General features: G+C 38.2%; 1 protein-coding gene across 1 annotated transcript; it reads left to right on the top strand.

Moving 5' to 3' along the window:
- The first annotated feature begins 12,353 nt into the window (after positions 1-12,353).
- LOC141607510 (uncharacterized) lies at positions 12,354-14,492 on the top strand. The gene is made up of 4 exons (XM_074426866.1): positions 12,354-12,363; positions 13,213-13,325; positions 13,381-13,434; positions 13,707-14,492. Exons 1-4 carry the CDS (start codon positions 12,354-12,356, stop codon positions 14,490-14,492), a joined length of 963 nt encoding a protein of 320 aa, XP_074282967.1.
- Positions 14,493-14,976: the final 484 nt, after the last annotated feature.

The raw sequence follows: 14,976 nt of genomic DNA, 5'->3' as shown, positions 1-14,976 counted from the left end.
CTAAAGTGAGCACATAGGTCCCCACGGAAACGGCGGCTACTCTAGCTCCATTTCCCATGCGGAGATCCACATCACCTTTTGTTAGTGCTTGCACGTCCCTTAAACCCTGCAAATGATTACAAAGGTGAGAGCCACATCCGGTATCAAGTACCCAAGTGGAAGTACAAGCATAATTAACGTCTATCACATAGAGAGAGGAAATCATACAAATAGGCGTCACACGCCCTTCCTTGAGATCCTCCAAGTATTTGGGACAACTCCTCCTGTAATGCCCCTTCCCATTACAATGGAAACATTCGGCCTCGGAGAGCTTGACACTTTTTGCCTTGAGATTGCCATTCTCAACGGCTTTCCCCTTTCCCTTGTCATGTTTCTTTGACGATTTCTTGAATTGGGACTTTTATTTCCCTTTTCCTTTCTTGACTCCAAGGGACATGTTCTTTAACTTCATGGTTAAAACATCTCCCTTTTCACTCCCACTAGCTTCCATATCCCTCTCCGCTTGGGTGAGGAGTGCATGAATTTCATGGTAACTCTTATCCATGTCATTCATGTTGTAGTTTACCCTAAAGTGGGCAAACTTGGTGGGGAGTGAGTGGAGGATACGATCCACCACAAGAGTCTTAGGAATCTTACACCCTAGACGCTCTAGGATGTCAACATATTCGACCATTTTGAGTACATGGGGACCAACATTTTGGCCCCTCTCAAGCTTAGCTTCAAAAAAGCGTGCCGCCGCATCGTATTGACGGACTTTAGATGTTTGTGAAAACATAGTGATCATACGAGTGAATATCTCGTACGCATTTAAAGAAATGCATGATAGCTTGAGCTTTGGGGACATTGACCATATCAACACATTCTTGATATCATTCGACATCCTCACATGGTCATCATAGGCGGTCCGCGCCGCCGATGAAGCCCTTGCACCGGGCTCGATAGGAGGAGCATCGGTCAAGTAAGTGAGCACATTGTCGGACAACGCGGCACTTTTGATGTTGGATTACCATTCAAGAAAGTTACTACCGTCATCTTTTAAGATACATTTGTGCATTACGGACCTTAGCCATGAATCTTTGCCTAGTGAAGTAATCGATGGAGTTGATGAAGTTGCCATTGCGAATTAAAATGCTACAACAAAAAGGAAAAATTAACATCCATTGTTTTAAAACATTACTTGTAAAAACATGTTTAGCAAGTTTTAGCATTTATATAATGACCTCTCACTAAATTATATAAATGATTCCAAGACCCAAATATTAAACAAAAATGAGCATCGCTTGGGCGAAACATCCCATAATTGTGTAAATTCGGTAAGTCACGTTGACTAATTCTACCTCTAGAACTCTTGGTCGACGAATTTCCTTAAATCCATCTACTAGCCCCGGAACACAAGACCGTCTTATATCCCGTTGAGTCCAACCAATTTTAGCGTGTGATAACCGTTTACCACCTTACTTACCCAAGGTAAAAAGAGAACACCCCGCTTGGGCGAGCGTGGCTCTAATGAACAAGAGATTCATAGGTGAGAGATCTTGTCTCTTTTAGTTATGTGAGAGATCTTGTCAATTTAGTCATAAATTCCTTATAAGTGAATTAATTCGGTGAATGTAAATGACGTGAATTGACAACCGCGAAAATAAAATGCATGTGAATGGCGATTTTGGCATGCGCGAAAATAAAACAAGCAAACATGTAAGCATATGAATAAATCCTAGCATGGCCACCTAGTTAATAAAAACTAGTCTATTACATTTCGGAAAACAACTCCTTGGTCCCTTGCCTCTTCATTCCATAAGTGGCTCTTCCTTGTGGGATTTGGAACACCTTCAAAAATAGACTCCGTCTCGATGTAATCCGTCTTTTGGAAACGCCGGTAAAATAACCATTACAAATGAATTACATAGCTATTCCTATTATACATTAATTAATAAAATAAACAAAACTATTAAATTAATTACAAACCGACGATACGAGATCGTATTTAATTACAAACAAATCGATATTCCCATTCATTTCGGGTAATAACGATTAAAGTTAAACTAGGACATACTAGGTACAACAAGATAAATACTTTAAATAAATGACAATCTTTCATTCAACTTAAATAAATATGCTTAAAATGCTGTAAAATGATGCCAAAATCGCCCTATCTATCATTCGTTGGTATCCATCTCGGTTTTTGTGGATTTAATCGATTTTTAACATGTAAAAATCAATAATCAACTCTTAAATCTCATTTAAATCCAAACTAATTGTCCAAACTATTTTGAACCTCAAATTTAGTCCTCACTAATTTTATGATAAATAATTAGTTTGATTTGGTGATATTTTGCTAATTTAATCGATAAAATCATAATATTTAAGTAAAAATCCAAAATAATTGAAAAATTACCCAAAGAATTGAAACAAAAATTTTTAGTATTCTGGAACACTCCCAAGAACATCAAAATGTCAGAAAAATTACCCAAAAAATCCGGATAAAATTTATGAAGAAAGAAAATCGATATTTATCGGTTTTTAACCAATAAACATCAAAACAAGGTGAAAATATAAATTAAAATTCACTTTTAACATTTAAATAATATTTTTAAATGTACATAAATTTATCATGGGCAGAATCAAATGTTTTGAAATTATGATTAATTAATTTCACTTTTATCGACTTTTACCTCATAAAATCAATAAATATGCAAAAACTTCGAACCAACCATCAACTTTTTGCATACAATCATTAGAAAACATGCATGAAATACCATAAAAAATCCATGCACCGAATAATCTATTACCTATTTTTAGTCAATTTTTTAACTAAAATACGGCATTTTGACTCGGTTTTCTACCAAAAATCATTAAAAATAGCAAAATAACTTCAAAAATCACCAAACTTAACCACAAAACTTTTAAGATCAGTAGGTACGCATGTCCCAAAATTTTAGTGCTAAAACCTCTTCTAACACAATTTTTGAGTTTTTATAAATTATCTCATAATTCATTAAAATGCTTAAAATCAACATGCAAATTACAAGCCTAAGCTCTGATACCACTTGAAAGATCATAGATCCATATTAGACTCTCTAATAAAAATTAAATTATCTCATAATTTATCATTTAGGTGATCTATGTAACATGCATGTAAATATAAAAGCATGAAAATGAAAGTTTAAGGAAAAACAATTTCCTTACATTGATTTTATGGTAAAATGGGCACAAACTAGTTCACCTTACTAGTTTGTTCTTGAGCTTATACCAAATGGATGATCCTTCTTACTAATCTTCAAAGAGAAGATCTCCTTCAAGATGCACCCAAGAACTTACCCAAATAATAATAACAAGTATTTAACTAGAACTTATTAAAATTATACCCTTGTTATTATTTGTAATATTATTAACAAGTCTTAGTAATAAAAATTTGTTTACTAACAATCTTAGTAAAGATGAATAATTATGTTAGAGAGATGATTGATTTTTGTTCACATGCAAAACATACAAAATGATGTTGTGTGTCAAAATGAGCAAACATCTTGAGTGTATATGGGGGGAAAACCGATGGGAGGCTTGAGTGTTGGAGTGGACAAATTGTCTTATATTATTTAATCTTACATCACATGCAAAATCTATATAAGATAAATAATGGTAGTATATAAAGTAAGGTGAAATGATTATGTGTGTAATCATCCACTACTCTATTTTACACGGTCCACTTGCCCATTTACGGGTCCATATTGGTTCTTATATTTGTCGCACAAATACGTGTAATTTTATTTTAAACATCGTTTCCTGTTTAAATACTTCTATAGTTAATTCGTCCAAATCACACCGTAAATATACGTGTACCACTACACATATTATTTACGTACTAATATTAATCACATTAATCAATTAGTACAATTTTAGTGAATTAACAATTAATTAACTAAAACCCGTCTCCCAAAATTTATTATTCAATTATCACATAATTAAATAATAACTGCCGTTCCTCGAGTTCGCAACTCGAATTCTCTCTTAAAATAATTGACTAACCTTTTAGTCTACAAATCAAGGGACTAAATAAATTGTATCTCATACAATTAATTAGTTGTCTATTGGGGTTCGTTCCTATAGGTGTGATAGAAAGGGGTCAGTTGATCACCGCCGTCTCACGACAATAACGTCAAACTCTAGTCAGCCAACCGTTATCGATTTACGTTAATCAACTGACGAGGATCAAATAATTAAATATCTGATGATATTCCTTTAATGAGATTTATTATGTAAACGCACTATTGTGGAGGACACTAATTCCAACAGTCAGTGGTGGTTGGTACGGTGGATGGCGATATAACGGTTTTTTTTGGGTGTTTGTGTGGTGAAAGAGTCGTGGGTATCTTGGCTTGTATCGTGTGGGACCAAACTATGGTGGCTATAGATCAGGTGATGTTGTCGGTATCTGGGTAGGGGTTAGGGTGGAGAAAGGCGGTTGCTTGGTGGTTGTGGTGGCTAGAAACGCGTGAAACAAAGAGGTGTTGCGGGTTGAAGTGGCTGCCGGTGTTGGGTTGTTTCTGTGGTGGTGTCCTTGGGTCAAGGAGATGAGGGAACATTCCTGGAACCACCGTGGGTCAGTGGTGACTGCGGTGGTGGCCAGAGGTAGTAAGGTTGAGTGAGAGGGTGGTGTCGGGTTTTCGGTATTAGTAGTGTCGTGGGGTGTTTTAGGGCGTGAGATTTTAGGGTGCTGGTGGTGTTTTAGCAGGTGGTAGGTGGTTGTCGGGTTTGTCCATGGTGCAGGCTAGGGTTTATCAGGTCTGGGTGGTACTGGTGGTGGCTAGGAGTGTCATGGGACGCGGGTTTTGGTGAGGCGTTGATCACGGTTTAAAACCGTGAATGTATGGGTGTGGGGATGGTTTCACGTGTTACATGGAGGTTTTTGGGTTGTTGGGTTTTACGAGGTATATGGGTTGGTTATGGGTTTGGGTCTTATTTATTTGAGTCGGGTTTTAAAGTTGGGTTTGACTCGGGTTTTCGTATACCGTAATAATAATTAATAATAATAAGTTATGAATAAAATATTATAATAAATAATTGATATAATAAAAGGGAATAAACAAATAATTGAATTGAATTGAATTATAATATTTTGATTAGGTGACGGTTTTGAAGAATTATAATCGGATCGGATTGCTTTATTTATTGGATTGCTTGAGCTACGTAATTGGAATTGCTTGCCAGGTAGGGATAAATCCTACTCAACTCTTACTCGATAATATTTGGTTTATTGGATGGCTTATATTAAAATGAATTGATCATATGAGAATTGTGTTGGTTGATATCATTGAAATTATTGGAAGGGGGAATTATATTGTATATGTTGGATGGATTTAAGCTTTGGCTGGTTGGATTAGTTATGATGGAGTTACTGTTATTGCATTGATTATTTCGTTTAATACTGGCAGACATCCCTTCGTGGTGATGTAGATTATTATTGAGGTTATTTTGGCAGACGTCATGGTAAGAGCCTTCGGGTGACGTATTTCAGATTTATTCTGGCAGACGATTTTATCGTGTTTACTCGAGGCAGGCCCTAGATTGGTCTGAAGGCCATCTGGTGGATATTAATCAACTATATGTTGAGGCAGACATTACTTTTGGTAATGTAGTGTGTGTTTACTCACCTTCGGGTTGAGGCTGCCCCGGCCAGGGATTGGCGGGATGATTAGTGTAACGAGTAAGTAAAAGAAAGGAGCACGTTGTCAGGGGATTGTGCAATGAAAATGGAAATTGGATTATTTATCGTATGTTTTTGTTGCTAGTATTTATTCCTACTCAACCTCGCGGTTGACTGTGTATTCGTGAACACCTGCGGTGAACCGTTTTATGGGGAGCAGATTTGACAGGTACTAAAGTTTAGCTGATTCGGGAGCATTGGGATGGGAGCTCGACTTGGACCATAGTTGAAGTCTAGATCACATAGAACAATTATATCACTTTATTTATTTCCGCTGCGAGTTGTAGTTATTTTGTATTAAGTTTTAATTGGTTAAAGTTGTAATAAACATGTATTCATTAAAGTTTTAATTTAATGTACTTTGGTGAGTTGGACTTTGTTATTCACTACCTCGGGAAACCGAGATGGTAACAGTCCTATTTATTTGGGAATGTCTAGCTAAAGGCTCCTAATTAAATGGGGGTGTTACAAGGATATTTAGGTTTAAACATGGAATAGCTTTAGGTAGGAAATGTTCCAAGATCTGGGGATCATTTCTCCGTCCAGGGATTGTAGTCTATAGGCTCCCTGCCCTACTATTGAATCGATCAGGTAAGGTCCTTCCCATGTAGGAGCTAGCTCACCAACATTTTTGTCCTTGGTGTTAGGGAAGACTTTTCGTAGGACCAAGTCTCCTTCTTTGAACACCCTGATGTTCACATTTTTGTTGTAGCTTCTAGCTACTGTTTGCTGGTAGGAAGCTATCCTGATCTTGGCTGCATCTCTCAATTCTTCAGTCAAGGTCAGGCTGTCTTGCAATAGTGGCATGTTCTCCTCTATGGTATTCAGGCTGCTTCTGGTGGTTGGTACATGGATTTCTGCTGGGATTAATGCTTTACAGCCATAGACCAGGGAGTAGGGAGTTTGGCCTGTGGATGTCTTAGGTGTAGTTCTGTCAGCCAAGAGGACTAAGGGGAGTTCTTCAGCCCATCTGCCTTTTCTTCTTTTTAGTTTTTTTCTTCAGGCAACTGATTACCACTTTATTACTGGATTCTGCTTGACCATTGGCTTTTAGGTAGTCTGGCGTGGAGGTTACCAGGTTGATATTCCATTGTGCACAGAAAGCCATTGTCCTTTTTCCCACGAACTGAGTACCATTGTCACAAACTATTTCTGAAGGTATCCCATTTCTACATATGATGTTGTGTTTGATGAATGATATGGCATCCTTTTCCTTGACTTGCCTATATGAGTCTGCCTCTGTCCATTTTGAAAAATAGTCGGTCATAGCTAGCATAAAGACTTTCTGTCCAGGGGCTTGAGGTAGCTTGCCCACAATGTCCATTCCCCATTTCATAAATGGCCAGAGAGCTGAGATGGAGTGCAGTAGCTCTGATGGTTGGTGGATGAAAGGAGAATGGATTTGGCAGGCTTCGCATTTGGAGCTGTAAGCTATGCAATCAGCTCTGAGGGTTGGCCAGAAGTAGCCTGTCCTTAGAACTTTGCTAGCCAGGCTTCTGCCACCTTTGTGATTTCCACAGTATCCATCGTGTATGTTCTCTATAACTTGTTTAGCTTCATGAGGATCCAGGCAACGCAGGTAAGGTCCAGCCTGAGACTTTTTGAACAACATGTTATTGATAATAGTATAGGTGGAATTTTTGATCCTAAGGGCCCTTGCTTCGTTCTTATCCTTAGGAAGTGTTCCCTGTAAGAACCAATCATAGTATGGTTTGGTCCAAGAATTTGTGTCCTCATTGATGGTACACGTTTGGTCAGATTTTTCAATAGTTGTTTCTAGCAGGTCAATAATGGGTATTTTGTCAAACACAGCAGGGCTGAAATTTGATCCCAGGTTGGCTAGGGCATCAGCCTGAGTATTCAAGTCTCTTGGTATTTGATCAATGTCAAATGAACTAAACTTTTTGCAAAGGTTTTTGACGTAGTCTAGATAAAGAATCATTTTGGAATCCTTTGCAGCATATGTTCCTTTGATTTGATTGGAAATTAAAAGGGAGTCAGTTTTTACCTTGAGGTTTTGCACACCAAGTTCTATACATACCTTGAGTCCAGCTATCAGGGCTTCATATTCAGCTTCATTGCTTGTTGCTTTGAATTCACAACTAATAGCCGGAGCAATTAGGTCTCCCTGTGGTGATTTTAGTATTAATCCTAGGCCAGTTCCTCTCATATTTGTTGCTTCATCTACGTGTAAGGTCCATTCCTGGCCTGATTTACGGGTGTCTAGATGGTTGACCTCTTTTATGAGGCCTGGTTCTAGGTTGGGACTGAATTCAGCCACAAAGTCTGCTAATGTCTGAGATTTAATTGTTGTCCTAGGTTCAAAGGTTATGTCATAAGTACTTAGTTGTACTGACCATTTTGCCATTCTGCCTGAAAGTTCAAGTTTTCTCAGGACAGATTTAATAGGCAGGTTGGTCCTGATAATTATTGGGTGACTTTCAAAGTAAGGTCTAAGTTTAGTACAGGATATCATTAAAGCAAGTACGTATTTTTCAAGTAGTCCATACCTTGTTTCTGCATCCAGGAGACTTTTACTTACATAGTAGACAGGGTGTTATTGGCCTTCAACCTCCTTAGTTAGGACTCCACTCACTACTGTTTCAGTGACAGATAAGTAAACCGTTAGGGGTTCTCCTTTGTTTGGCTTAGCCAATAGTGGAGGAGTAGCCAGATATATTTTTAAGTCCTGGAAGGCTGCTTCGTGTTTAGACAACCATTTGAATGATTTGTTCTTCCCGAGGAGGTCATAGAAGGATCTACATCTTTCTGATGATCTTGATATGAATCTGTTCAGGGCTGCAACTCTTCATGTTTATCTTTGGATATCTTTAACCGAATTGGGAGATTCCAATTCCAGGATGGCTTTTATCTGTTCTGGGCTGGCTTCAATCCCTCTTTTTGTCACCATGTATCCAAGGAATTTACCTGAAGAGACTCCAAAGTGGCATTTGGAAGGATTGAGCTTCATATTGAATTCTTCCAGGATCTTGAAGGCTACTTCTAAATCTTTTACATGATCTTCAGCCTTTTTTTATTTAACCACCATATCATTAATATAGACCTCCATTGTATCACCTATTTGATCTTTGAACATCATGTTGACCAGGCGTTGGTAGGTTGCCCCTATATTCTTCAGGCGAAAGGGCATTGTTATGTAATAATATATGCCCCTTTCTGTGATGAATGCAGTGTTTTCCTGATCAGCTGGGTGCATCTTGATCTGGTTGAACCCACTTGAGGCATCCATAAATGTCAAGAGTTCATGGCCTGCTGTGGCATCTACCATTGCATCTATATGAGAAAGTGGGAATGGGTCTTTTGGGCAGGCTTTGTTCAGGTCTGTGTAGTCTACACAAACTCTCCACTTGCCATTTTTCTTTTGTACCACAATCACGTTTGCTATCCATTCAGGGTACATGACTTCTCTGATCATTCCCATATCTAGCAGTTTGTCCACTTCTTCATTAATAATAGAGTTGCGTTCAGGGGTAAACTTCCTTCTTTTCTGTTGCATAGGTAGTTCTGGTCTGATATTTTCAGGGACATCAGATCCTATCAGTACATGCCTGTCAGGATACTCAGAGTCTAAAATTACTTGATCTGTCTCCATTTTGGGTTCTGCCACATAAGTGCTCCTGACAGGGTACTGTAATTGCTAGGCGAGAGACTTACCTGGCTTGGAAGGCTTTAATGATTCAGTATAGCATTCCTGGGCAGACTTTTGTTCATCTTTTATGGTTGCTATTCCCCACTCTATTGGTATCTTGACACACTGGTGGTAAGTGGAAGGAATAGCTCGCTCTGATGTTGTGGATCCATGGTCTGCCTAGAATAGCATTGTAGGATGACAGGCAATCCAGGACTCCAAATCTCTCATATGAGGAGACTCCTTCCATGTATGTTGGCAGGTAGATTTCTCCCAGAGTGTTCTTTATTTCACCACTGAATCCTACCAGGACATTTGATTTCTTTATGATCTAACTTTCATCAATCTTCATTGCTTTTAAGACGTCAAGCATGATCAGGTTGACTGAGCTACCCCCATCTACTAAAATTCTTAGGACACGTGCTGTTCCTATGTGCATGGTAATGACTAGGCCATTATGATGTACATCAGGGATTCCCTGCATGACAGTGTCATTAAAAGTAATTTGAGGTAACTTTTTGGGTTTAAAAGGAGATTTTATTTTTGACTCCCTGGCTATTTTCTTTGCAGCAGAGCTGGTCAGGCCACAAATCTCAGATCCTTCGTTGATGAATTTGACCTCATACATGGGTGATGCTGGAGGCAGGTCACGTTGTGGTTTCTCCTGGTCCTTCCTTGCTTCATTGTCTTCCCTGTTCTTTGATGGCATTAGATCTTTTAAGTAGCCTCTTTTTAACAGGTAGGCCACTTGCCTGCATAGTCCCAGACATTCTTCAGTTGTGTGTCCTATGTCCATGTGGAATTCACACCATCTTATTGTGTCTTTCCTTGAGTTGGGGTTGTCTGTCTTCTTTGGCCACTTGACAATGTCTCCCATGTTGTCAAGCCTTTTGATTAATCCTGCAGTGTCAACAGAGAAATTATATTCTTGAATAGGGGGACAAGTATAGGAATTACCTCGTTGTTCGTGTGCATAGTTGACTTCTGATCTGTCAGGCCTTGTATATGGGGATGGCCTAGAACTGCTTCCTCTGTGATTGGAATTTTTCCTGTTGGACCTGTCATATCCTGGGTTGTTGTCAGTGGCATCTGCTTTGAAACCTTTATCCTCTTCCAGCCGGATGTAGCTAAGGGCCAACGCCTGGACGTCTTCAAATGTCTGACAAGGCTTCATAGTCATTTCATCATAGAAATCACTATCCAGTGGTAGCCCCTGCCTGAAACCTTCCACGGCTGTTCCAACATCACATCTTGGAATTGATAATTTTTCTTTGTTGAATCTGGTCATGAATGCTCTGATTGATTTGCCGGGCTTTTGCTTGATTCTGTATAGATCACTAGATCTCTTTTCAAGTTCCCTGCTGCTGGCGAATTGGTGGTTGAAGGAGTTTATCAGGTCAGCAAAGGACTTGATGCTTCCATTTGGTAGATTTATGTACCATTGTAGGGCAGGCCCATTCAGGGTTGTTCCAAATCCCTTGCACATGCAGACTTGTCGTGGTTCACTAGGTATAGAGGCTGCCAACATTCTTTGTTTGTAGTAGGCTACATGATTGTGTGGGTCTGTAGTTCCATCATAGATTCTCATTGCCGGGACCACAAATTTCTTTGGTAGATCTATTCTTGTTATCTCATCCACGAAGGGTGAGTCAGCATAACTCTCTGGAGTTGCTTCTTCAATGGGTGTGGGTACTCTAGGGATCTTCTCAAATTTTTCATGGAGTTTCTGGATTTCCTGGAGCATGGCCATCATTATTGTTGTGTTAGTTTGATCTGGTACAACCTCTTCATTTGGGATTTCTTCTGAGTCTGTATCACCTTCTCCTGCTCTGGATTTTGATGGAGAAGGAGTACCAAAGTTGGAAAAATCAATGTTCCTGATGATTGAAGAAAATGGTGTACCAGGCTGAATTTTTAATTTTGAGCCTGAGGCTTTGTCTCCTAGCCTTTGTTTCAAACTAGATTCTGATTCCTTTAGTTTCATAACTTCAGCTTCAGCCTGGCCCATCTTTTATTTCAGCTGTTCCATTTCCAACAATTGTTGCTGGGCGGCAGCCAGTTGTTGTTCAATGCTATCTCCAATCATTTTTTGGAATTGTTTTTGTGTTGTCTGGATTTAGGTTTTGATTATTTTTTAGCTAGATGCCCCACGGTGGTCGACAATTATTTTAGCAGGAATTTGCACAAGGAAAATGTCCTGCCAGGGAAGATTTTGTAGGGTGATCTAACTCAATTTCAATCGCATGACTAGTATAATTGAAAAAATAAGAGAATAAATGGAAAAATATAACCCAAAGATTTATACGTGGAAAAACCCTGGGAATAAGGGAAAAAACCACAGGCACCAAACCAGGAGGGATTATTACTATGATTTTGGTTACCTGACAGGGAATATGTATGACAGGCCAGATAATTTGTAAGGCTGCTTAATAGTAATGGTAATGTTTCTCGCTGAATACAGATGAACAAAATGTGAGTAAGTAGTAGAGTAAAATTGCGTGTCCCTCTCTTCCCTTCTTCACTTCCTTTTATAGTGGCTTGCCAACGGTTCCTTTCAAATCAGTTTAGGGTTTCCTGGTAAATAGGACTCGTGCCCTATTTACCCGGATGTGGTTATTTGACTGTTGCTAAATTCCAGCCGTTAGCTTTGCTTGGTCAATTCTTCTCTGTTCTTGCTTGAGTGTTGAATGGGTCTTCCTTATTTATAGGAACTCTTCTTCTATAGCCTGACCGCGCTTCAGTTATGCTGCCTTTATGCCTGATGCGGTATCTTTTCAGGCCAGGCCTATTAGGTGCTTGTCCTGTCTTTCCCTCCTGATTGATGCCTGATCAGGTGTCCCAATTATCTTGTTTTTAGATGATCTTAGTTCAGGCATGGCTTTGAGTGTCGCCTGACTTATATCTGATGAAGCAGGGTAATTCTGGGCCCAACACTAACAATCTTAGTAATGATATATATTAATTTTTAGAGAGATGAACCAACTCAATGCTTCAAATGCAAAAATGAATTCAAGTGAGTAGATAAATGAGCAAAAGTTGGTCTAACAGGAGGTAGAAAACCGGTTGAGAGGGGTGGAGTGTGGGAGTGGATTTGTCTTATTTTATATCCAATCCTTTATCACTTATAAAAGAACAAAAGATAACTTATGTAAGAGTATAAAGTAAAGTGAAATGATTATGTTTATAATCATCCACTACACTGTATTTTACACGGTCCAATGCCCATTTATAGATCCAAATCGGTTCTTATATTTGTTCTCACAAATACGTGTAATTTTTATTTAAACATCGTTTTATGTTTAAACACTTCCCTATTAATTTTGTTCAAAACACTCCGTAAGTATATGTGTACTGCTACACATATTATTTACGTACTAATATTAATCACATTAATCAATTAGTACAATTTTACTGAATTAACAATTAATTAACTAAAACTCGTCTCATAAAATTTATTACTTAATTATCGCATAATCAAATAATATATGCCGCGCCTCGAGTTCGCAACTCGAAATCTCTTTAAAAAATAATCGACTAACCTATTAGTCAATAAATCAAGGGACTAAATAAATTGTATCTCATACAATTAGTTAGTTGTCAATTGGGGTTCGTTCCTTTAGGTGTGACCGAAAGGGGTCAGTTGATCACCGCTGTCTCACGACAATAACGTCAAACTCTAGTCAGTCAACCGTTATCGATTTACGTTAATCAACTGAAGAGGATCATATAATTAAATATCCTGATGATATTCCTTTAATGTGATTTAATATGTAAACGCACTATTGTGGAGGATACTAACTCCAACACTTCAGATATCATCCACTTTGTAGAGGGCTCAAGTTGAATCACTTGCTATTTGCAGATGACCTTTTACTTTTCTGCAAAGGGGATATTATATCAATTATGCTACTTCTAAGAGCATTCTCTAATTTTTCTGCCACTTCTAGGTTAACAACTAATGTGTCTAAATCTGAGGTAGTGTTTGCCGGGGTGCCTGATGTCATAAGACTGGATGTTTTACAAATTTCAGGCTTTAAATAAGGGATGCTACCTTTCAGGTATCTTGGTGTGCCTGTCCTATCAGGTAGGTTAACTAGGCAGGACTCTAATATCTTGGTGGAAAGAATAATAGCAAGGGTGAGAGGGATTGGAGCCAGGAAACTAAGCTATTGTGAAAGACTGGTTTTGATCAATTATGTGCTCAATACACTTCATAACTATTGGGCTTTAATTTTTCTAATCCCTAAACTTGTGATCAGGAGGATTGTTGCTATTTGCAGGAATTATTTGTGGGATGGGGGCACTTAATACCACAGAGCTCTTCTTGTGGTCTGGTCCACTATTTGCTACAATAAGAAATCAGGAGGATTGGGTGTAAAAGATGCTGAAATTTGGAATATTGCAATAGTGGGAAAATTGGTGCATTGGATCTATACAAAGGCAGATAGATTGTGGGTTCAATGGGTTGATCACATCTATTTAAAAGGGAGTGACTGGTCTGTTTATGATCCTTCTCCTGATTCTAATTGGAACTGGAGGAACATTTATAAGACTAGGAATAGGTTGGCAGCTGGTTTTGTGAATAACTGTTGGGTAGCTGATCCCAAAGATTATTCTGTTGGTTCAGGGTATGTCTGGATCCAGGGAGCATACCCACCTGTGTCCTGGTATGCTGAGGTATGGGATAGCTGGTGTATCCCAAAACATGCCTTCATTGCTTGGCTTGTTTATCAGGAAGCACTCAACACAAGGGAGAAATTATATCATCTTGGATTATGTGATTCTGAGAGTTGTGTGCTATGTGAGGCAGGAAAAGAAACACACTCCCATCTTTTTGGTGGTTACCCTTATAGTAACCAGATCCTGGGACAAATTGAGCATTGGCTGCAACTGAAATTTAATCAGGCTGGCAGACATATATCTCAGTTACACCATCACATTTGCAGAATGGCAAAACTGGTATGTTGGTATAGTATTTGGATGGAAAGGAACAAATGTCGACTGAATTTGCAACTCACTATACCTGCAAGAATTGTGAAGGATGTGAAGAGATTGATTCATGCTCGAGTCAATAAATTGATAGTGCAACCAGTTACTAGTAGTGATCAATTATGGTTCCAATGCTTAGATATTTTAATGTAATTGAGGCTAGTACTAAAAATGTTATAAGTAAGATGTACTCAAATGATTATCATGTTTGATTGATTAATGAAATACTCACATTTAACCAAAAAAAAATAGGTAGATTGATTACCAAATTTATTAGCGGAAAATAAAGGTTTGTATAGAAAAAAATTCTTTTTGCAACTAATATTTTTTAATTTTTTTGTACTTATAAGCATGTGACACATGACATTTAAAGATGACTTTTAGTGACACATGACTTAATTTTTTTTTTTGGGTGAATAAAACACACGACTTGGTGAGATACTTAGTTTTGCCTTTTTATAAGATTGTATAGATGATTTAGTTTTTTTTTGGTGAATATGACACATGACTTGGTGAGATACTTAGTTCTGCCTTTTTATTATAATATTGTATAGATAGATAGATAATCAAATATAGATTTATTAGTTTAACCAGTATAAAAATGACATGTGGATTGAAATTAAATATAAATGAATTA

The sequence above is a fragment of the Silene latifolia genome, chromosome 10 (assembly GCF_048544455.1).
Source record: "Silene latifolia isolate original U9 population chromosome 10, ASM4854445v1, whole genome shotgun sequence".
Lineage (NCBI taxonomy): Eukaryota > Viridiplantae > Streptophyta > Magnoliopsida > Caryophyllales > Caryophyllaceae > Silene > Silene latifolia.
Note: the sequence above shows the minus strand (reverse complement) of the source record. Positions and strands in the feature narration are given on the sequence as shown.

Excerpts from the sequence above, each read along its gene's own strand:
- LOC141607510 (XM_074426866.1), top strand. Across the intron at positions 13,326-13,380 it reads CTAATGTGTCTAAATCTGAG|GCTTTAAATAAGGGATGCTA; the intron begins GTAGTGTTTGCC and ends TACAAATTTCAG. Across the intron at positions 13,435-13,706 it reads TGGTGTGCCTGTCCTATCAG|AAATCAGGAGGATTGGGTGT; the intron begins GTAGGTTAACTA and ends TGCTACAATAAG.